Source organism: Miniopterus natalensis, chromosome 5 (genome assembly GCF_054644295.1).
Source record: "Miniopterus natalensis isolate mMinNat1 chromosome 5, mMinNat1.hap1, whole genome shotgun sequence".
In the NCBI taxonomy this organism is placed as follows: Eukaryota; Metazoa; Chordata; class Mammalia; order Chiroptera; family Miniopteridae; genus Miniopterus; species Miniopterus natalensis.
The window spans coordinates 55,383,626-55,406,944 of record NC_142085.1 but is presented as its reverse complement, the minus strand read 5'-3'; the positions used below and the strand labels follow the sequence as shown (position 1 = coordinate 55,406,944).

General features: G+C 40.9%; 1 protein-coding gene across 2 annotated transcripts in view; it reads left to right on the top strand.

The window, feature by feature from the left end:
- RTN4IP1 (reticulon 4 interacting protein 1) overlaps positions 1-23,319 on the top strand; it is a 37,242-nt gene extending 13,923 nt beyond the window's left edge. Inside the window, exons 5-9 of one of the 2 annotated variants that reach the window (XM_016217517.2) lie at positions 4,246-4,294; positions 6,323-6,459; positions 8,978-9,161; positions 12,742-12,834; positions 23,189-23,319. In XM_016217517.2, coding sequence (XP_016073003.2) covers positions 4,246-4,294; positions 6,323-6,459; positions 8,978-9,161; positions 12,742-12,834; positions 23,189-23,296 — 571 coding nt within the window. In that variant the 3' untranslated portion in view covers positions 23,297-23,319. The remainder of the gene's footprint in view (positions 1-4,245; positions 4,295-6,322; positions 6,460-8,977; positions 9,162-12,741; positions 12,835-23,188) is intronic. The other variant, XM_016217518.2, reaches the window with a different exon arrangement.

Genomic DNA, 23,319 nt, shown 5'->3' with positions numbered 1-23,319 from the left:
CCTTTTTAAATGGCTACCCCGGGCACCTTGCCAAGGTGTATAAATAGCTTTGTTTTCATGGGAAAATGTGTTTAAAGTTCCAAACAACTAATTCACACGTGAACTCTTCTATAACTTGAGGAATGTCTACATGAATTACTGAGGCATAAAAGAAGGATACACAAGTCCAGGCTGCCTTGGTCATGTTCAGTTGATTTGTTTTGCAGCTGTATTTCACTTTCATTAAGTTTCTCACTCACTTCAGGGAGTAAACTCGGCATATTATGATGTATTTGGCTATCTTTCACTCATTTCCCCCCAGATGCAAAAGGAGTGTGTGAAACTGGAAAATGAGATTCTACATTTTCAGCAGCATCCGTATTTTTTAAAGACCATTTGTTTTTACTGAGGGAAGATTTGGACATATTTAAATCATCTTTATTTCTGAGCCATTAGGACTTAGTAAAGGGCACTCTGCTCTTACAATGTGGCTGTTTCCCCCACCACAAGTATGTGGTCTGAGGGGAATTGTGCAAGTCACTTACTTCTATGTGAGAAAGGCAGAGAAACTAAACATAAGCCTAAATTAGGTTGAAAATGCCAATTCTTTGTCATTAATTCCTAGAGTATACCTTCATGATCATCATTTCACAGGTGATGAAGCTGAGGCCTAGATACTAAGTTAGTGAAAGAGTTGGAACTAGAACCCAGGTTTCTAGGTGCCTAGCTCTGGCATTCAGAGATTTCAGGGGCTAAGCCAGAATATAGAAATTTGAAAGATGATCCCCTACTTCTGGAATTCTTGCTATTTTTTAGTATATTTCATATATTTTTTATTTGTAAGGCAATTAGGGTGTTGATACCCTTGCCTCATATAGGATTATAATACTGAAAAACGTGATTGTAGAGGACTTAGGGGCCCAAGCACTAAATAAAAAGTGACTCAGGAAAAAAAAAGCCAGCATTGCTTTAGTGCCTTAACATATTTTAGGGAGAATTCAGAGATTGGGTAGAAATTACATAAAATTAGATTTATGTAATTAATTATATAATTAATTAAGAATTAATTAATTAATTCTTAGGGTTTAAGAATTCATAAGCAGTGTAATAATTATTCATACTTTTGACCATATTTTATATATCTGCCACATTGTAATGCCCAATGACTTCAAAAGAAGCTCTATATGTGGATTTAGGATGTAAGAGAGAAATGCGATAAAAAAATCTTAGCAATTTTTAATCATAGTGCTTTTTGCAAATTGTATTTCCTGGGCAGTTGCTCTATATAAACCAATAAGCAATACAGCACACCTTTCTTTACTATAACAGGCTTCTACTTAATGAGGTTTGAGTATATATTGTAACCATCATAGCAACTAGGTAGAAAGTATTCCCTCTATAGCACATAAGTGAAGGGCAGCTGGGGGTAAGCACAGCAGTGTTTTCCCTTTGTAGTGAAAGTGCTTTGAAGAGTACAAGAATAAGTTAGTTCAGCCACAGGACTTCAAACTGTAGAGAACCAACTGACTTAGTGCTGGCTTGAAAATTTATTTTGCCTGCTGTCCCTTTGTGGGACTTTCTTTGAAATAAAGTATGGGCCCTGGTTGAACCTGCACAAAACATGGAGTTTGCAGGACCAGAGAATGTTGTGTCCCCAGGGCTTCTTTACCAGCTGACTAATGGTATGTAGCACTTCGGTAGGCTTGCTCCTTGCCTGTTTTACACTAGGGCACCATCAAGTGGCAACATCAGGAACTGGAGCTGCTATTGCTGCTCTCCCTCTTCGGCCAAGCACTGCTGAGAAACTTATTTTTGCTTTTTTATTTGGAGGAATGGGCCTGCTTTGGATCAAGAGTTATAGGGAAGTGATGAACTGTCAATAATGAGGTCAGAGAGGTGTCTGGCAATTGGATCCTTAGGCAGCCATTATATTTGGCATCATCTTAAATCCAGCATTCTCAGAGAGAGAATTATAAATTATTTAAAGCCCTTTTCTTTACTGGAAAAAACTTTAATGCAGTCTTTCAAATAGCCAGGTGATTTCTTCATTTGGGTAATAGCAATTGTTGCCTTAATTGTAGGATATAATGCTGATTTAGATTTTGTTTTCTGTACACTGTATTATGTGTTCACCATTCCAAGTCAAGTCTCTGTCCATCACCATTTCTCCCACCTATACCCTCCTCTATCTCCCTCCACCTTTCTCCACCCTGCAATCACCACAGTGTCTATGAGTTTTTCCTCTCTTTTTTTTTCTTTTCTGCTCAATTCCCCCATCCCCTACTCCCCAGTATCTGCTGCATTCAGGGTGGTATCCCCAGTGCTGGGCATACTGTGAGGTCTCTGTCCTCAAAGCCTTGCAGAATAGCTTGGGAAACAAGCGAATGAATGAAAATTAACAATGTGACAAATGCCAAATGCAGTGGCATGGGTATAGTCTTTGGACTGTCTCAGGGGTATTGTGCAGGAAAACTGGGACTTGAGCCTTCAGAGGAAGGGAGACCTTAGCAGATAGTGAAGGCATTTGAGAGCCTGATGAATGGGTCAGTGTCCATGGGACTTGGGGGCAAGAAGTGAGGGGGCCAGGGTGGCTGAGAGTTCTGGTCAGGAAATACTGAGAGGGGTCAGAGTTGAGATAATTAGGCTGTGAAGAGCTTAAATGAGAGTTTGACTAGTTACCTTTCTATAAGAATGAGCCACAGTAAGAGGGTAAAGGTGGATGAATTAATCTTTGGATGTATAAGTGAGGCAGTTTTAATGCTATTTCCTTTCATTTAGGAAATACTAAAGCAACTAAATGTGTGAATGAAGGGTTTTAGAGGAGTGGATCTTTAAAGTTTCTTCTATTTATAATTTTGTGAAATTAATGTAACTCTTCTAGAAGGAACAAATTTAGAAGGAGACTTAAAATTTCATTTAATGGTATTAATTTCAAAGGGAACAGCCGGCTCAGAAACTTTACTAGTAACTTTTAAGATCTAAGGAGTGACAACCAGCCTTCTATGATTTGAGTAAGAGAGAAAAAACTAAAATGAAACTAGTGTTAGGATTGTAGACAGAATACATGTTCCAAGTTCTGGTATACTTGCTAGAGACAGGTGGAAATATTTATTCTCTGTGCTTTCTAGCAGCCAAGCCAAAGAGGGACCCACAACTAGCAGTTACACACTTTGTAGTGACAAATAGAAGTCCAGCTACTCCTACCACTTAATCTTCAGAAAAATGTTTTTCTGTAGGCACTCAGAATTCTCATGAAGAATTTTCTTAACGGTATCTCCTTAGCTAATGTATCCAATGTCAAATTGTCACTAAATGTCCCTCAGCCTATATTGCTAGCATAACACCAAAGTGCAGTTCAGTACAAACAATTTTCTGGGGATCTGAAACTATTCAGTCTAAGGAAGGTGATTCACTGGAGCCCTGGCTTAACAAAAATAAAATTTACTAAGAGTATATAAAGCAGTGATTCTTGAATAGTGAGATTCTCTTTTGGGTCACACATTTCTTTGGGGAACTGATAATAAGTCTGGATCCCTCTCCACCCCAATGCACTATGCATACTCACACCAAATTTTGTGTATTATTTCAGTCCGTTCACAATTTCAGAGGGTTCATACCCTTATTCCCCCCCCCCCCCCACTCATCCATAAACTTCCCAATGTACACCCTTGGTACAAAGTTGCAGAAGGGCTACAGTAATCAAACATGATAAAAACCTGGAACACAAGAATGTTTGTGCTGATAGGACAGATTCATCTGCTTTAATAGGAAGCCAAATTGAGGCTAAGATTGATTTCCATTTATGAAAGTCGGTGAGCTTGATGAGACATGTCTGAACAAAAGATGTTTATTCCACTTTGGCAGGAATGTGGTCAGGAATGTGATTTTTCTTAGAGAGCAACTGAATTGCTCTAACACTAAAAAGGATCCCAGAGCGCTCTCTTAAAGAGGAAGCTGTGGTAATGTTAACTTAGAAAAATTGTGAGACAGATGTTACCAAGAACCTCCTGAGCCTCTTGAAAAATACAAATTATTGGTACTTTGGTATTTGGTTTCTTGGTAAAGAGTTCATAGAATGTCTCTAAGCATGTATAGCTTATTGGTGAATTTAAAATAAAAATCCTTGTGTAATAGAATCTTGGGAATTTGAGTGACTTTGCTTTTGAGATTGTTTATCTTTGAACCAATTGCATGTTGAAAATATCTTGTTTATTCAGTTATATTGGCTTAATATTTTCATTAATTGTAGTTTCTTTTGAATTGCAGTGTTTTAATCTTGGGTGCTTCAGGCGGAGTTGGTACTTTTTCCATACAGGTAAACAATTTTTTTTCTTTTAATTTTGAAAAGCGATTTATACATGCTGTTCCAGGGCTGCTTGTAGTAGAAGTAATACATTAATAATAATAAGACATGATGATGATGATAGTTTAAAACATCCTATATGGTAGCACTTTATAAATGTTAGCTATTTAATCCAACAAAGGTGTTTTATTATTGTTTTTGGTTTTTTGAGATAACTGGTTAATAACCCTTTTTAAACTTCATGTGTACAGCATTATAATTCAATATCTATATACACTACAGTTTGCTCACCACCAAAAATCTAGTTTCTATCCATCGCCATATACCCATTTCACTCTCTCTCCTTCCCCTCTGGTAATCACTATTCTATTGTCCCTATCTATGAATTTGTTTTTGTTTTGTTTCTTTTTTGTTTTATACTTCACATGTGAATGAAATAATACATTTTTTGTCCTTTTTTGGTCTGACTTATTTCACTTAGCATAATACCCTCAAGATCAATGCATGTTGTTACAAATGGTAATATTGTCTTTTTTATGGCTGAGTAGTATTCCATTGTGTATAGTGCCGGAGTTCCTATCATCCGCTCACTGAATTGGGGAAGAGGGGAGAGTACTCCTAGGAGATGCACACTTTGACTTCCTTTTAATTCACTCCTTTTTAATGCACGATTAGAAAATGCTATGGTGTGACTATTTGTGTTCCTCTAAAATCTTAAAAAAATGAAAATAAAAAAATAAAAGTGAGAGATTAGATAGATTATGAATGGTTTTTAAATTCTTTATTCATTTTTTTGTATTTAACAGATATTTGTTTAGCACCTGTGTATGCCATGGAGTAGGGATTCAGTCATGAACAAAACACGATCTCTTATATTCTAGTGAACCTTTGCAACTTATATTAGAAAGCTCAGGGAATCAATAGTCGTCAGAATGGAAAAAACAGCTGATCTCTTATGAACTATAACTATCAGTACAAAAATGTATTGGTGAACTTCAAGTAACTATTCTCAAATTAGGCTGATAATGCCTCCCTTTTAATTCTGTGAAATTGTCATTATAAAAAAGAATTATGGCAATTTTGGAGCAGGATGCTTTTTGGATACTTAATCCTGAATAATTTAGTTCTTTTTAAATTTAAGTCTAATTATTCCTTATTACTACTTTTTCAAGATTTTTATTTTTTTATTTTTAGAGAGAGAGGGAGAGAAACATTGATGTGAGAAGGAAAAATTAATTGGCTGCCTCCTTCATGCCTCCTAGCGGGGATCAAGCCCACAACCCAGGCATGTGCGCTGACGGGAATCAAGCTGGCATGATGCTTTTGGTGCTCAGGATGATGCTCAGTCAACTTAGCCACACCAGTCAGGGCATTCCTTACTGTTTTAAAAATATAAGGCATCTGCATTTTATATCTTGGGAACTATATATTTAGGTCTTTTTATTTTAAAGATAATCCATGTTTAAAAATAAAATGGCCCTATTTTCTTCACTTCTTTTTAAAAGCACTATATCATTTATTATCTAGTACTGAGAACTAATTGCTGTGATACAGCTGTCTGACTCAAGACTGTACTAACACTTATCGGAGATGCAAATGAAGAAATATTGCTTTTTTATGTTCTGAATATATTTTAAATTGTCATTTTCTGAGGACATTTTTATTTTATTGTATTTTATTATTTTTTGCCATTTACTTTTGTCAACCTTAAAAGTACTAAACTTGAGGCTATCAACTCCTGTCTTTGCTGATACTGGTGAAACATCAAGTCCTTCTCTGATTGGATTGGTTAGAACTTCATAATAATAGGTGACTGGCTGTCTCGTCCAGGGCAAATGAGATCTATTTCTTGGAATTTCTAAGTGAACAAAAGTTGAATCATTTTTACTAGTCTCTGACAGATGGCTTCCTGTAGTTCTTGCTAAGATGAAGCACTTAGAGTTCTCTAGAGATCAGGCTGATATATGTACATGTGGTGCCAACTATTTTTAAAAGCACAGTCAGTTTTCTACTTTCCCCCTCCCTCCCTTTTTTTGGCAGGTAATGAAAGCATGGGATGCTCATGTGACAGCAGTTTGCTCTCAGGATGCCAGTGAACTGGTAAAGAAGCTTGGGGCAGATGATGTAATTGATTACAAATCTGGAAATGTGGAAGAAAAGTTGAAATCTTTAAAACCGTATGTATTAAAACAGTGTTCACATTGGGGAGGTCAGAACAGGGACAGTTGATAATGCAAGCCTGAAATGGTTTAGTGGCCTTATGATCATGTTGGAATTTTAGAGAAGAACCTATGAAAACACTCCATGTCATTAGAAACCCTAAATGTTGGTTTCTGTTTTAATTCCAGATGTTAATATAGCACAGTAACACAGTGAGATAGGTACTGAGGAAGATATTTTCAGTTAACTTTTATTGTTGGTTTGTAACAGGTCTGAAGGCAAAATTGGAAGTATGTTTCTTTTGATGGCATCTGTCACCACAGGAAGAACTTAGAGCAGTGCATGAAAATTTATGATTAGCACTAAACATGCTTTTAGTGTTTTGGCTTAATAGGGGCTTCACAGAAACAAAGGCAGCATAAATATTGATGATGGAGCACTGTGAATGTTCTCAGTGTCTCTACATGCCAGGCTGTGGTTTGGCCTAATGTACCAAACAGGAGTAGGTTCAGGCATTCTCCCAGGCTGTATTCATCCCAACTGTGGCCCAGGCAGAAATAGAGGGTGTGCTTATTAATCTGGTCTTCATCTGGCCAATACAAAGCTGAAGCTGAGAGCATAACCTAGGAGTGTTTGGAAAGCTAACTGCTTTTTAAAAAATTATTTTATTGATTTTTAGAGAGATGAAGGGAGAGAGAAACATCCCTGTAAGAGCGCAACATTGATCTGCTGCCTCTAGGAATAGCAGTGTGAGACTGAGGCCAAGGTCAACCCATTCCCCTCTACCTACCCTATGTTTATACACATCTGGAATGTGTCACCAGAGGACAGAGAACCTTACAAATGGAAAGCTGTAGCACGCTCATACTAGCCCACCACAGCTGTGCTACAGTTTGCTCCTCCACATCTCTGGTGCTACTCCTTTTAAGTAGGGGGACCTCACCAGCTTACAAATGCAGGCCATTACTTTTTTTTTTTTTTTTTACAGCTTTAGTTAACATTGATCTTTATAACCTCTACCTGGAGTTTGGCCTCTGAATCCACCTAGAATAAACTTGTTCCCCCTTCTAAATCACTATAAGAATCTTAGACTCTTATAGCAGGAAAGGGCTTTGAAATTCTTCAGTACAACTCTGTCATGTTATGGTTGAGAAAATAGGTGTAGAGGGTGTGTAAGTTTTGCATGCTCAAGGTCACTTAATCGTGGGTGGGAGAACTACATCTACAACCTAGTCTCCTGACTTCTTTTTCAAGTGGTGCCTATTCTGTGATACCAGGCTGCCCTTAAGTTTTATTTAAAATAAGTATCATCATTTTTGTTTATTTAAAATTTGGGAAGGAAGAAAATTAAAAGCGGAAACTTTAGAAACTTAAATTCATATTTTTTAATCCTTTCTAATGAAAAGAAAGTAAGGTCATTCTCCTGCACTCATAGCCTTCCATTTCTATCTGCCCTTCTTTAGTTTAGACCCAGGAAAGACTCAAGATCCACAAAGGTGGTCAAAGCTGGGTTTAGAAGTTCTGCTGTTTGACTTCATCCAGATGAATTTAGAAGAGAAAATGGATTTACCAAAAAGGAATTTATCTGTCAACTTGCTTAATTTTTAAGCATACATTCTCTAAATAGATCTTTGTTTTATTTTCACAAGTATTTAAAAGCTTCATTGGGTTTTATCCCCTTTAAGTAGAATGTAGTTAGACTAGACTTAAGAAGTTGAATATCTGTCAGTGCCTGTGGATTCCATTATGACTGGATTTTCTGGGCATGTTAGAGCAGAATTGAAGACTGAGAGCAGGCTGTTGATTTCTCTTTATACATTGTCCTGATGCTATACATGAAACAAACAAAAAATAGAACGTTCCAAGTGAAGAGCATGCTTCTATAAGCAGTTCTGAATCTAGAGGGATTAAAAGCAAATAGTTCTTGTGGGTGAAAACCTTACATACTAGGCATTCCAGTATTTCTGTGCACTAAAAAATACTTTGACTTGTATGGGATGCATAGCTTTGCAGTTTTCTATAAAGCTTGAGTTGGGGTTTCTCAACTTTGGCAACCTTAGTTTTTCATCTATTGGCTTTTGGGGCTGGATAATTTTTTGTTGTGAGGGGCTGTTCTGTGCACTGTAGGGTGTTTATCATCATCCCTGGCCTCTAGATGCTAGTAGCCTCTTCTCACCACCTTCCACAGTTGTGACAATTAAAAACGTCTCTAGACATTGCCTAATATGTCCCCTGGGAGCTAAAGTCACCCTCTGTTAACAACCAATTGTTTAAGTCTTTCTTAAAGTATTAGAAAATATGGTTTTATAACAACAGCAAAATCAGTCACATTTGACTTATCTTGGAGAAAAGCCAGAGAGTCCGTGAATGGGTATGGCCCTTTCTCCTTTGTCAAAGCGGCCTCTCCTCTGCTGCATGCTTGGTTTGTGAGCTGTCCCTGAAAGAGACCCCATGGCTAACTGGTGGTGGGAGTGAAGGATTGGCGTTCTGGGCAAAGACTGATAAGGGTGTTTCAATTTCATTCTTCCTCTCCAGGTTTGATTTTATCCTTGATAATGTGGGCGGATCCACTGAAACATGGGCTCTGAATTTACTCAAGAAATGGTCAGGAGCCACATATGTGACTTTGGTGACTCCTTTTCTCCTGAACATGGACCGGTTGGGTATAGCGGATGGCATGTTGCAGACAGGCGTCACCATGGGTTCTAAGACATTAAAGGTAGGATTAGAGTCCTGGTTGGTGAGAGCAAGCAGGTGCTAATGCTTCTGGAAGTTGATTCCCACCTCTTCGGTTTCTTTCATCTTGGAGGCAGCACAGCACTGTGGCTACGAGCATGGGTTCTGGAGTCACACACTGACTGGGTTCAGAGTCTGACCTCCACTTAGTAGCTGTGTGACCCCTTGCAAGTCAATGTCACTAAACCTTGATGCCTTCACCTGTAAAATGGGGCTAATAGGATATCTGCCTTACTTCATGTTGTAAGGATTTAATGAGATAATACATGTGAAGGACTTGGCACAATAAAAAGCCCCTGATCAATGTTAGCCTTTATTAATTATTACCATCTGATATACCTTCTACTTTCTTGCCTGTTCCCGATGGCATCTGTCTTCACCAGTCTCAACACATACAGTCTCTTGTATGGGAAGGTGAAAACTTTATTAAGACCAGGTGCAGTTGGCTGTTTTTATGTTCATAGGATTGTGATATGCCATTGATTCCCAGCTGGGGCTTTCAGACCTTTAGAAGTCCATGAGCAATGTTTGAATTTCAAAAACCTGAAGGAAATTGTATTCTTACTTCAGTGAGGCTACAAAGACTAAGAGAACCATCAGGCCTTTTCTGGAATTATATTAACTTGTCCTAACACTGCATATCCCATGTGGATCAGAAACTAGCTATTGATGGCATTCTGGGAGTTTCTGAGGCTTGATCAGTCAGCCTGTTAACAGGGCCACTGTTACCAGGGCTGTAAGGAGCTCTGTCCCCCACCTGAACACATCCAGCGTGTGGTGGGCCTTGGAGATGCGTAGATCAGCCTTGGTTACAGAACTGATAGCTTGAGAGACTGCTCTCTACTTAACATGATAGCCTGCTGTCCTCACAATGATGATAGAGCCAAACATAATTCCATTGTTATACACTGTTGGTAGTAATAGATCATTGGTTTAAAATCTGAATTAGTGTTAAGTTGGAATAAGTGATATAAAAATGAAGATAAATTCTATTTCATTAATCAGACAAAACACGTTAGATCCAGGAAAAAGGCTGTAGAAGGTTCCTTTACAGTAAAAGGTTGTGGCTCACTGTGTTGAGCCCTCCACCACTGACCCATGTTTGTGAGATGACTGGCTAGATAATTATCTTAACTTTTTTTCCTAGAAATTCATTTGGGACCTTTTGGGGAGTGAAATTTAGGACCTTGGTCTCTCGAATTTTGTGTACTAACTAAATACTTAGAGGTAGTAAAGAAGAGTTGTGGTAGAAGAGAACAGTCCTCAATTCTTAGGAACCGCGTGTGGGTAATAGAGGTAAACACCCAGCACAGTGCTCCAGGGTCTTCATTTTCATTTGATTCAGACACAGCCAGAAACAGTGTCCACAGGGTGCGTTGTGAGAGAAACGAATCATAACTGTCCTTTTTCTCATCTTTCCCTTTTCACAAAACCCAGGCTTTCCAAGAGCTTTAAAATATAAGTTTAAGTTTTCTATAAGATTTTACAGTTTGTACCAGTGAGACCACTTACAATTTAACCTTCAGAGCTGTCCTCTGAGCGTAAAACAGGCAAAGCTCTCTTCATTTTCTCTTTCCCCCTGCTTGAAAGATGATAGTAGTAATCTCATGTGAAAACCTTTTAAGTAGTTTCTGATGTCTTTCTGAGAATGTGCACAGTTAAAGCCTCATTGTAATGCTCCAGGCTCTCCTGCCTGCTTTGGTTTACTCTCTCCTGTAATGGCCTGGAAAAAACACACAGATGCCTTAGAGCAGAATGTAAAAATTCTGCTGTTGCAGACCAAAAGTTTCACTTTACAGGGCAACCCGCTGTAAAGAATTATAGACAGGGCAGTGGTGACTATTATTGTTCCTTCTTTAAAATTCTAAACAATTACCAGAATGTTTTAATCGTGGTCTATAAGGCCAGACCTTAGCAGGAAGTACATGAGCAGGTCTTCTGTGATTGTAATTAACTAGGCCCCCTGTAAACTTGGGATAACCTCAGTGCTTCAAACTGTATTTTTTTGCTTTCCTTTTTAAAGTTAGTTACCTAGACCAGTGTTTCCGAACCTCTTTCATGCTCTAAAACACATAGAAAATGGTAGTATTTGAAGAGAATATTGAGGCTGCTGTTGGTCAGGAGCAAACTATCTGGAGACTCTGCCAGCCCAGGTTCAGCCTTGCTCCCACAAGGGCTGACAGGAGTGCATGTCTCATCACACCTGTTCTGGGGTAAGCTTGGTTCTGTTTGCATCTGTGGTCTTGGGATAATTATTAATGGTGACTCCATTAACTCTTAAAATTGTTCCAGGTTAGACAATAAACTGTAGGGTCAGTTGACCAAGCCAGTATGCCATTCCTGGCACACCCACTGGGAAGCTCTGCCTATACAACAGCTTGGTTCTATCTTTATTTCTATAGTATTAAACTCTGATTTGATACTGCCTTAATCTTCCCTCAATGAGCTTTACTTTTAGCACATGATAAATACTTATTGTATACTTTTTATGAATCAGGCATTCAACGTACATTCTCATATAATCCTTCCAACGATCCTGTGCGCTAGGTGGTGGTGTCACCATTCTGTAGGCCAGGAAACAGGCTGAAAGTAGCTTGACCTAAATAACACAGCTATTACGTACCTGAGCTCGAGTAGCAGGGGAGTTCCATTACACTTGCCAGCTTCCTGCATGGTATCGCGCTGAGGGATCGTGAGGGCAGGCTCCGGGAGAGCCTGAGCTGCTCCACAGCAGTTGTGGGCAAGTGTGGGGAGGGAGGCAGCCTCTGGATAGTTCACATCTGGTGAAGTGTAGTTGGGCAGGTTGTTGAGGTATTGTGGAGACTCTCCGCTCACTTATTATTTTGATCATGGCCTAATAATAATAAATAATAACAATTCAAAGGAAATTTGGCAGTAGAGTGGTCATAAACCCTCTTGGTATAAGATTTTTGCTTATCTTCACCTGGGGATGTTTTGTCCCGTAATAAATTAGGTGGCTTGGGACTTGCTGTAACTATACGGAAGACCCAGCCATGATGCATAAAAAACTGTAACTTTGTTTTGCCTTTAAAACTCTTATTACTTTCAGAGCCAGAAAAAAAATGATTGGATTTCTTTTTAGATTATATTTTGGTGCCTTATACTCCCAAAGAATTCTTGAATAAGGTAAAAAGCTCTTTTCTGGTGCCTCTGAGCCTTACTCAAACCTTAGTAGAGAAGGCCTAGAGGTCTCAGCCCTAGTTTCTCATGGGGAAAAGTTGAGTGTGTAAGACCAGCTAGACTGTCACTTTCAGGAGAACTTTCTTGTACTTACTTGCTTGCCAGTCACAAGTTGGTGAAGAAGCCTGAGTTCACAGGGATATTTCTTTGTTCATTCACTTACTGAACATTCATGGAGCACCCACTGTCTGTCAGCCACTGTGCTAAGGCGCTGGGCATATAGCTCACTGTGGCAGCATGAAATGGGAAGTCAGTTTGTCTGTCTTAGTTATCCAGAAAACACTTTTCTCTAAATCTGCATTTAGTCAGATTTTACCCTTTCCTATATTTGACATGTCTTTTTTTCTTTTTTTTCTTCTTAGCATTTCTGGCAAGGAGTTCATTATCGCTGGGCCTTTTTCATGGCCAGTGGTCTATATCTGGATGACATTGCAAAACTGGTGGATGAGGGAAAGGTATGTGCAGCCTATTTTGTTGCTAGTGTTCCTTGTAATTTCAGTGACCTGCCCACCAAGCCCAGTCAGTGGGAACTCTGCAGAGGTAGGCTCGACCAGCATACGTGCTGCCTCACATGGCCAAGTTTAGGTGCTGTGGTTTTGATTCTATCTCCAGGGGAATCACAGACATAGACTAGTACATCTGCAAAAGCTTACACCAGCTAGTCTAATGCTCTTGGTTTATAGATGAAGAGGCAGGCCCAGAGAGGTTATATGATTTTCCCGAGGACAGTGGGTTAGTGGTTAGCAGAGCTGGGATCTGTAACTGGGCTGCTAATATTTTGGTGATGGTCCTGAAAAGATGGCACCATGAGGGCAGTCTGCATGGAGGTGGGGGCACGCTCATGAGTTTATAGTGGAACTGCTTCTGGAGGCAAGCAGATTTCCAGGCAGATAAGGAAACCAAACACTGTGGAATCTAAACCCCAAAAGAACTGTAATGGAAGTCAGGTGCCCCGGCCTCCTGTTCCCTGGCTCGTGTAAGAAAATTGAGGGCCAATAAATGGTATGCCTGAGAGGGTTAATGGGCAGGAAATGGGTGAGAACAGATAGAGACTTTGTGGGGATAACTGGTTGGTTTTCTGACTCTGTGTCTGTCCTGCAGTGGGCATTGTGGCGAAGGACTGCTGCTTGTAGTCTGGTCATATCTTTTGGGGTATCAAAAGGCCTTTCAGAGCTGCTGAGAGTTGAAAGGCTCCTCAGGTACTGCCTGTATATTTGGGTTCTTACATGTTCTTAATGGCCCTGCTATTCCATCTCTGGAGGATGACCCAGAGGCAAACTCATATTTTGGTACTGATATTTATGGCTTTATTGAGAGATTATATGGAATTATAGGATAGAGAACCTTATACACCCTAGAGGGTTGCATGAGGGCATAGATAAAATCATTCTCCTTTTACAGATGACAAAGCTGGCTCAAAGAAATAATGGGACATGCTCATTTGCAAAGATGGGACCAGAACTCAGACTTCCGGACTCCCAGTCCCGTGCTTTTCCTTCTCCACCGTTCAGCTGTATTCTTAGTGCTTAGACTGATCTGGGGCTTCAACTTAGGTTATCTTTTCCTTGTCATTTTACAGTGGGCAGTGAATGGGATTGGAGCAGGGCCAACATTACCACCACATGATCCATGCTAAGCTACTTGCAAAAAACACTTTGCAATGGGCTTGCTTGTGCTGGCACCTGCCCCTTGCTGGCCCATTTCGTCTTTCCATTTCAGTTTTTCAGTTTTTGAATGGAATGTTTTTAGGAACTTCTGACTGGTTTTTGCACATTTAGTGTTTTTTGTTTTTTTTTTATTCTAATACAACCAAGGAAATATATGATAGTAAAGACCTGCTGTTTCCCAAATTTTTTTATTCCAAAGTTACATGCCTTTTCTTGGACTTCTGAGTGGACAGAAGCTCAGCCTTATATTGACTGTGTGAGTGCTTCTTTGCAGGGTTCTTCCCACATCCCTTGGGATGCTTATTTTATTTCTTGGAAGATGGGACTAAACAATCATCAGATAATTTGGCCCATAGATCTGCACAGTACTCATGTTGTTGAAGCCCCCTTGTTAGAGGTCCCTGTCCTGTAGAGGGCCACCATACAACTGTGCTTGCCCTGATAGCTACTCCAAATTGTCCACTTGCTTACCACTGCTGCTTTGTATTCAAAACACTGTCTCTTTCTCTCTACCTGGAAATTACTGTTTATGAAACAGAGAAGAGAGGTGACTTGTGTATATGTACCTATCAAATTTGGCAGATAATGGTGGAATGGCTAAAAAAGGACATGATAGAAACAAAGATGCCCTTGAAGTATCCTCAGATGAGAGGGAGTGAAGAAATGTTTTTTTGGCCTTCTCGTGACCAGGGTTATTTGGGCTTGGGAGTAATTCTGACAGTGAAGGGCTCTGGGACAGTGGAAGTTGATATGTGACATTGGATGCCATAATGAAGTCAGCTGTCTTGTCGTACATCCTGCTTCTTTGTGGGTGTGATAGGTCATTGACTGCCTACACTTGGAAATCGGAAAGGATTACATACTAGGTCTACTTACATACCGTGTGGTTAGTAACGATTGTTAAAATGGATGAGGCATTGAAATTGTTCAAGCTTTGGCTGAGCGCTTAATGCCTAATTCACAGGTATCTGATAGAGGAGCTTCACACTGTGAAGCCATGAACCAAAAGAGCCTACTCTTTTAAAATACTTTAAGTTTTTAAATAGATACATATTTATAAGGTTTAAAATTTAAAAGGTAGGAAAAGTAATTTCAAGAAATCTTCCTTTGCCTCCTGTCCCCCAGTCACTGTGATTCCCATGTCGGACACGACCACCGTTACCAGTTTCTTGGGTATTCCAAAGATGTTCTGTGTATAATAAGCTAATACAGAGAATGACTTATAATTAGCACAGTGAGTATAATGGACTGCTACTGAAATCGTGCCTACAGTTTATTGTCATTTTCTGCTAAGCACAATAACTATTCCCTATTTTTATACTGTTTAGCAAACATTTTTGTAGGAAATGGGAGGGCCATAGCAAATATTATATTTGTGCCAAACATATGTCATTGGCTAGCATACGCAAAGATTAAAATCAGGAAAACCTAGCCCATATCTAGTTTACTGTCCTCACCTCCCTCCACCCTCCATCCTGCCACTGTGTCACATTTGGAGAGACCAAAGCCCTAAGAAGTTCAAGGTCACAGAGCTAGGCAGGGCCCAGGTCTCATGACCTCTGGGACAGTTCCTTCTACCATGCTTTGCTGCCTTTAAAGATTGGGGCAATAATAGTTAAAAAATAAATTTCTCACAGGACCTTCACTGTTTTCTGCTTGCTTAGGCACCCAAACATTAGATAGGTGGAGTTTGAATTCTATCTACAACATCCTCTTCATGAATCTCTCAGTGTCTCTTAAGACTGAGAGGAGGTAGTGAGGCAGTCTTTAGACCACAGTCAGCCACCAATAAAAATGACTGTGCCTTTTTAGGAAAAATATTTATACATATTTGCCTTTATATGCATGTATTAGTTTCCTATTGATGCTGTAACAAATTACCGTAAGTGTTGTGGCTTTAAACAACACTTATTATTTTAGCTGTGGAGGTCAGAGTCCAAAATGGGTTTGCAGGACTGTGCTCCTTTGGAGGCAGGTGGTGGGAAGGGTCTGTTTCCTTGCCTTCTCCAGCTTCTCTAGAGGCTGCCTGTATTCCTTCGTTTGTGGCCTTACATCACTTTAACCTTTGCTTCCATTATCATCTCTTTCTATGACTAATCCTTCAGTCTCCCCCTTATAATGACCCTATGATTATGTTGGACCCACTCGTCGGTTCTCCCATCTCAAGATCCTGAACTTAATCTCATCTGCAGAGACTCTTTTGCAAAGTAAGTTATCACATTCACAGGTTTTGGGGCTGTTACTCTGGCCTCCACAAACACAAAATAACTCAAAAGATATGAAAGAAACTTGAAATATTGGTTGCCCTTGAGGAGGGGAGGGGAACTAGATGGCTGGGGATCAAGGATGGGAAGGAGATTTTTCTTTGTACCCTTTCATCTTTTTGAGTATGTTTCTTTGTACACATTCCTCATGTAATTATTAAAGACCTTTGAAGACCCTTTAATGTCATCAGGTCTATCAAAGATCCTATGTGACCAGCCAAGCTTCTTGGTTGAGTGATGATGTAGATAGCTCTGTTTATGTCTTTATTTTAGCCAGCATCAGAATAGTTCCTGTGTACTAACTTGAATATAATTCAGAACATTTACTGAGGGCCCACTAGCACTCTGTTTCCCCCAGGAGGGTGTGGAGAGATGTACTGGCCATGCTGAGTTACCTATGAGCTCCCTGCAGCAATGGAAATGTTCTCTGTCTACACTGTGCAGTATGGTAGCCACTGGCCAACTGAGGGACTGGATTTTTCATTTTATTTACTTTTGATTAATTTAAATTTAGATAGCTACATTGACTAGAGGTTACTATATTGGAAAGTACAGCTTTAGAGAATAATGTACTAAGTTCTGAGTTAGGCAATTTCCCAGACCCCTGTTGGGATGGCCAGGCCCTAGTTTGGGCAATGAATTACATTCCAAAACTGTAGGCTCCTTATTTGCAACTGGATTTTTTTCTCCATAGGAAGAATGCAGTGATCAGGGATTGAATCCTAGGACCACTAGAGGAGGGTTATCTTGCCAGATATGGCAGCTAGCTCATGGATCTCAAGCCTTGATGCCGCAGACATTTCTGAAGAAACTGAGATTCTTTCTGTGGGGAAATGTAGGCGGAATTGCTCTTCACATCTGGCAGGAATGAGTGCCTTTTTTCAGGGGACCTAGGGACAAGTCCTGGATACTGTCCAAAATGGGCACAGTTACTCCCTTGGAGAGTATCCTCATCCCACCCCCCCACCCCATCCTACCACCTATTTCCACCTTAATGTTTTCTATCTAGGGCAGGAAGTTCCAGAAATAACGAATTCAAACAAAGTTGGCTTCTTTTATATCTCCTTAGTTTAAGTCCCCTCATTCCCCTTTACCCTGACCCTGGAAATATTAAACCTATCTTAGAGCCATACCTGTTCAAGAGGCTGGAACTGTGGTCCTGTTGCCCCTGTCCTGGGTCCCCGGTGTCTGTCCACAGGAGTGTGGACTTGGACTCATGCCAGGAGCGCTTAGGTCTCCCTTGGTGTCTGTCACTCATCTGTCTCTCCTCATGCCCTACCCCCTGTGAGATCTGAGGTTTCCATGTCCAGTGGAGGCTAAGGCAAGGGCCTGTGAGGAGGTGGGTAGACTGTGACTCGAGCTTCCCTCCTCACACTACATTCTTGCATGCAGTCCTGAAATCAGGAGTCCTGGACCCTAACTGTGGCTCCTGTGCTGACTGCTCTGACCTTGCACTCAGCATTTAACCACTTGCGGTTCTGCTTCCCAATCTATCAGATAGGTTTGCTTAGTACTTGGGTGCCTTTTAAGTGCTGCTGTTCTGTAGTTCTCACTGGGAAAATGGGGATTGAGCAGAAACCTCCCCGCCCTCTGCCATGCCTGTCTACATGATGTCCTTGCTCCACCAGCTTGCCTGTGCTTTCATGGTGAACAGACTTTTCTTTCCTCTTCCCCTCAAGAGGCAGAGAGGGTTTTGCCTCTGAGGCCAGGAGGCTTGCCCAGAGGCTGGTAAGCATCAGTATGCCTGGGCCACATGGGAGGTTGAGGTTCCCACTGTCCCTGTCTCCTCATAGAAGGGATTTCAGGCAACAAGTGCCAAACCCTGGGGCCTGGCTTTCTCCAGCCTCTGTGTAAGGAAGGTAAGGAGATGCAATCAGGAGACCTCGAGTTTGGGGCCAAGACTGGAATGAGTGCTGCTGCCTGGCGTCTGTCTCCTGGTCAGCTGTGGCCCCATGAGTAGCGGGGAGTGTGGTGTTGAGCCCACACACTTTATAACGGCTTCCTGTGCTGGACGGACTATAGCAGTGTCATCACATAAATGTCCCCACTCACTGCGAGTCACCTTTCTTTCCCCTCTGGTTTTCACTCTGATCCCTTTGTCCCTAACAAAGGAGCAGTGTAGTTCTGACGGGAGGCTGTGCGTAGACACTGCCTCATTATCCAGGTAATCTCCGTTTGCTATCACGTATTCAGCCAACATTGGCATTTGCCTGCCTGTTAATCGAGAGCCCTTTTTTCATTGTCACTTGTGGGAAGAGCTGAAAGACTCATTATGCCACAGTCAGCCTTCTGGGGTTATTCACCACAATAGGCCTGACCAGCCCAATTGAAGTGTGTAGTCACTGCAGGCTGCTGTGTCATCAGTTCCAACCCAGGTCTCCCGTCAGAGTCTAAAGTGAGCAGAGCTGGATGAGCCAAGGCAGTTCATGCTGGATGGAGCAGGTGGAGTCAGGCTTCCTTTGTGACCTCTGGTACCACTACAGCTGCATTGGTTTTGTGACTGGTGTCCAGTGCTCAATGACAAGTTGATATTATTGCCTCCTTTGTTTCTTGATTTCTCTCTCAGGTGCCTGTTTTGTGTACCTACTTTGGATTAGAGCCTAGAATGGGCACAGTCAATCTTTGTGGAATGAATAAATATGTGTATGATATGAGTCAGGGACCCTAAGGATAGAGCAAAAGGATGCAGTGATTCCCACACTAGTGTGCAGAAAACTCACCTGGGAAGCTTATTTAAAATGTATTGTCTCCACCTCATCCCTAGAGATTCTGATTTAGTTCTAACAGGAGGCCAAGGACTCTCTGCATTTTAAGTATGCATTCATTGCCCTAGCTGGCGTGGCTCAGTGCTTAGAGCATCGGCCTGCGGACTGAAGGGTCTTGGGTTCAATTTTGGCGAAGAGCACGCACCTTGGTTGCAGGTTTGGCCTGGTTGGGGCACGTGCCGGAGGCAACCAATCAGTGTGTACACATGGATGTTTCCCTGCTCTCTCTCTCTCCCCCCGCCCCCCTCTCTCTCTGTAAAGCAATGAAAAAATATATCCTCGGATGAGGAGTAAAATAACTAAATAAGCACGCATTCAGGTGATTCCTTTTCAGGTAATCAGCATCCAAAAAACAGTGTCCCAGGAGCTTTAAAGAGCGTGCTGGGCCCTGGCTGGTGTGGATCATTTGGTTGGGCATCATCCCATGCACCAACAGGTTGCCGGTTCGATCCCTGTCAGGCACATGGCTGGGTTGTGGGCTTGATCTCCAGTGGAGGGCATGCAGGAGGCAGCTGATTGATGTTTCTCTCTCACATCGATGTCTCTCTCTCTCTCCCTCTCCCTTCTTCTCTCTCCAAATATCAATTTAAAAATCTTTTTTTAAAAAAGGGAGTGGGAGGTTCGGGAGGTTTCATGTGGGACATGCAGGACACAAGGTTAATGCAGTCCATTCTTTATCAGAGAAGGCAAATAGGTTTCATCTAACAAGCCGGTTCAGGTCTGTTCCTAGTGGCTGCAGTGTTGAGGAAGACTCTGAGATCTTTTTGCTGGGAGGACCATAATTACTAATCCGGGATGTCCTCCATAGGTACAGATAGGAGGAGTGGCATATGTACCGCACATCTGCCCTCTTGGTGGCCTGGACACAGGGCTTAGGGACCAGGTCCTCAGCTGGTATGGTTTCTTAGCACAAGACAGGCCAGCCAAGATGCAGGCTGTAGTAAATTGTTATAATCCTTGACTACCTTTCCCAGCCTTAAGATTGTAGGAGGAGATGTAAAAAGCAGCTAATGATGTATGAAAGGCTCAGTGAGTAATAGTGAGAGCATCGACTCTGGTAGCAGATTGAATTCTGCCTTATCACTTGGCAGCTATGTGATGGGCAACCTACTTAACTCTGTGCCTTAATTTTTTCATCTGTAAAATGGGAATAGTACCTACCTCATAAGGTGGTTATAGGGATTAAATGAGGTAAACGATATAGAGCACTTAGAAGAGCACCTGTCACAGTGAAGACAACACGTGTCAGCTGTTAATTTTATAACGAGCTTATTGTGATTTGTGGGTACAAAAGAATTTTCAACTCTTTGGAGAAGGGAACATTTGGAGTCTGAGATACTCTTCTGGTGGCTGAGCTGTGAAATAAACATAGTATATCAGGTGCATCTGAATACTACAGAACTCTTCTTTCCTTGTAAAAGGAAGTGTCAGAAAACACACATTGGCTTATGCCTTTTGACAACTTAGCCCTGCCTGTGGAGCTACTGGAGGTGTCAATTACTGATTTTGCTTAAAGCTTTGAAAGGGAAGAATTCAGCATGGGGAGTGGGTGCTAACTGGGACCTAGTTTCAGAAGGTGTTTGGCAGTACTAATGAACAGTATGGTAAAAGTATCCAGGCATTTACGAACTGGCTGGTGTGGCTTTCCTATAAATTCTGACCAGCTGCTTCGCTGTTTAGCAAAATTTATTTTTCTGTATTCTTTTAAAAAATATTTTAAAAATATTTTTTATTTTTCAATTATAGTTGACATACAATATTATATTAGCCTCAGGTATACAACATAGTGATTAGAAATTTATATAACTTATAAAGTGATCACCCTGATATTTCCAGTACCCATCTGACATCATACATAGTTACTACACAGTTATTATTGACTATATTAACTGTGCTGTACTTTACATCCTTGTGACTTTTTTTATAACTGGCAATTTGTACATCTTAATCCCTTCTCCTTTTCACCCAGCTTCCCAGCTCCTCTCCCATCTGGTGACCATCAGTTTTGTTCTCGTATCTATGAGTTTGTTAATGTTTCATTTGTTCATTTGTTTTTAGATTCTACACGTAAGTGAAATCGTATGGTATTTGTCTCTGATTTATTTAACTTAGCATAATCCCTCAATAACCGTCCATGTTATCACAAATGGCAAGATTGCATTCTTTTTAATGGTTGTATAATATCCCGTTGTATAGATGTACCATATCTTCTTTAGCCAGTCGTCTATTGATGAATACTTAGGTTGCTTCTGTATCTTGTAAATAATGCTGCAATGAACATAGGGGTACATATCTTCTCATATTAGTATTCCGGTTTTCTTCAGCTAAATACCCAGAAGTAGAATTGCTGGGTCATATGGTAGTTCTATTTTTAATTTTTTGAGGAAACTCCATACTGCTTTCTACAATGGCTGCACCAATCTGCATTCCCACCAAGAGTGCACTGGGGTTCCCTTTATTCCTTACCAACACTTGTTGTTTTTTGATTTATTGATGATAGCCATTCTGAAAAGTGTGAGGTGATATCTCACTGGTTTTAATTCCCATTTCTCTGGTGATTAGTGACATCAAGCATGTTTTCATATGTCTGTTGGCCATCTTTATGTCCTCTTTGGAGAAATTTGTTTTGGGGTCATCTACCCATTTTTTAATTGGAGTGTTTGGTGTGTTTTTTTGGTATTAAGTTGTATGAGTTCCCTTATATATTTTGGATATTAACCCCTTATCAGATGTATCATTGGTGAATACCTTCTCACATTCAGTAGGTTGTCTTTTTGTTTTGTTGGGGGTTTTTTGCTGTGCAAAATCCTTTTAGTTTGGTGTAAGCCCATGTGCTTATTTTTTTCTTTTGCTTCCCTTACCCAAGGAAATGTATCCAAAAAAATATTGCTAAGAGTGATGTGAAACAGTTTATTGCTTATGTTTTTTTCTAGGAGTTTTATGGTTTCTGGTCTTACATTTAAATCTTTAATCCATTTTGAATTTATTCTTGTATATGGTGTAAAAAGATGGTGTAGTTTCATTTTTTTGTATTATCTGTCCAGTTTTCCCAATACCATTTATTGAAGAGATTGTCTTTACCCCATTGTATATTCTTGCCTCCTTGGTCATTGATTATAAGTGATATTTATTAAGCTCCTGCCACATGCCTAGCATTGTTCTGGGTGTTGTGGATGATACAGAAGAGGTGGCCTATACCACAGGTACTCTAAGCTCTGGTCAAGTAGATATGCCAAACAGTTAACAAATTAAAATAAAATCTGTCCTCATTCAGTGCACTGCCTGTGAAGGGGCCACAGGGATACATACAGCAAGACTCTTGGGATTCCCTCTTTGGTATTTACCATACACAACAGGGTAGGTGAGACGTGTACTCAGATGTAACAAGCAGTCCATGAAGAGGGCCACATGGGTCCTGTAGCAGTTCAGAGAGAACTCTGCCAACTGAGAGGTCAGGAAGGGTGGTATGAGACCTGGGCAGGGAGGGTGGTAGAACACACAGAAGAGAGGCACAAACACACCACGTCAAGATAGTGACAAGCAGACCATGTTGGTGAAGCGTGGAGACTGCATATGAGGGCTGAGGTTGGGAGGGTGGTGGCCTCTGAATGTGGACTTGGGAGCTGTTGAAGATTTTTGACTAGGAGAGTGACATGACCACCATAAAGCAGAAGTTAGATTGAGCGATGGTGGAGCTGGGCCACCTTATAGAGAGCAGCAGACAGGAGCAGGGGCAGCAGTCACCGCAGTCACAGCCTGGCAGAGAGCTCCTAAGCCAGACGCACAGGACAGACCTGAGAGAGCCTGGGTCTGAGGGGTGGGGAATGTCTGGCCCGTGGGCCATATATAACCCCAAAATCATTTGGTCTGGCCCTGCCAAGGCAACCGCAGGCGGGACCCAAAACCCAATAAATCTAGGAGCTTTTTTCATAGCCAGTTTTAAAGTTGATAATTTGTATGGCCTGTGAATGATGTTATAAATACCCAAATGGCCCTTGACAGAGAAAGGTTCCCCACTCCTGGTCTAAGTGAAGAAACTAATTACAGACACCACCTGTCTTGATGGATGTTGGTTTTCTTATCCACCAGTCAACCTCTTATTGTGTTTTACAGATTCAACCAGTTATTGAAAAAACCTTTCCTTTTTCTGAAGTTCCAGAAGCCTTTCTGAAGGTGGAAAGAGGACATGCACGAGGCAAGACTGTAATTAACGTCATTTAAATAAATACTCAATTTAGTGTTTA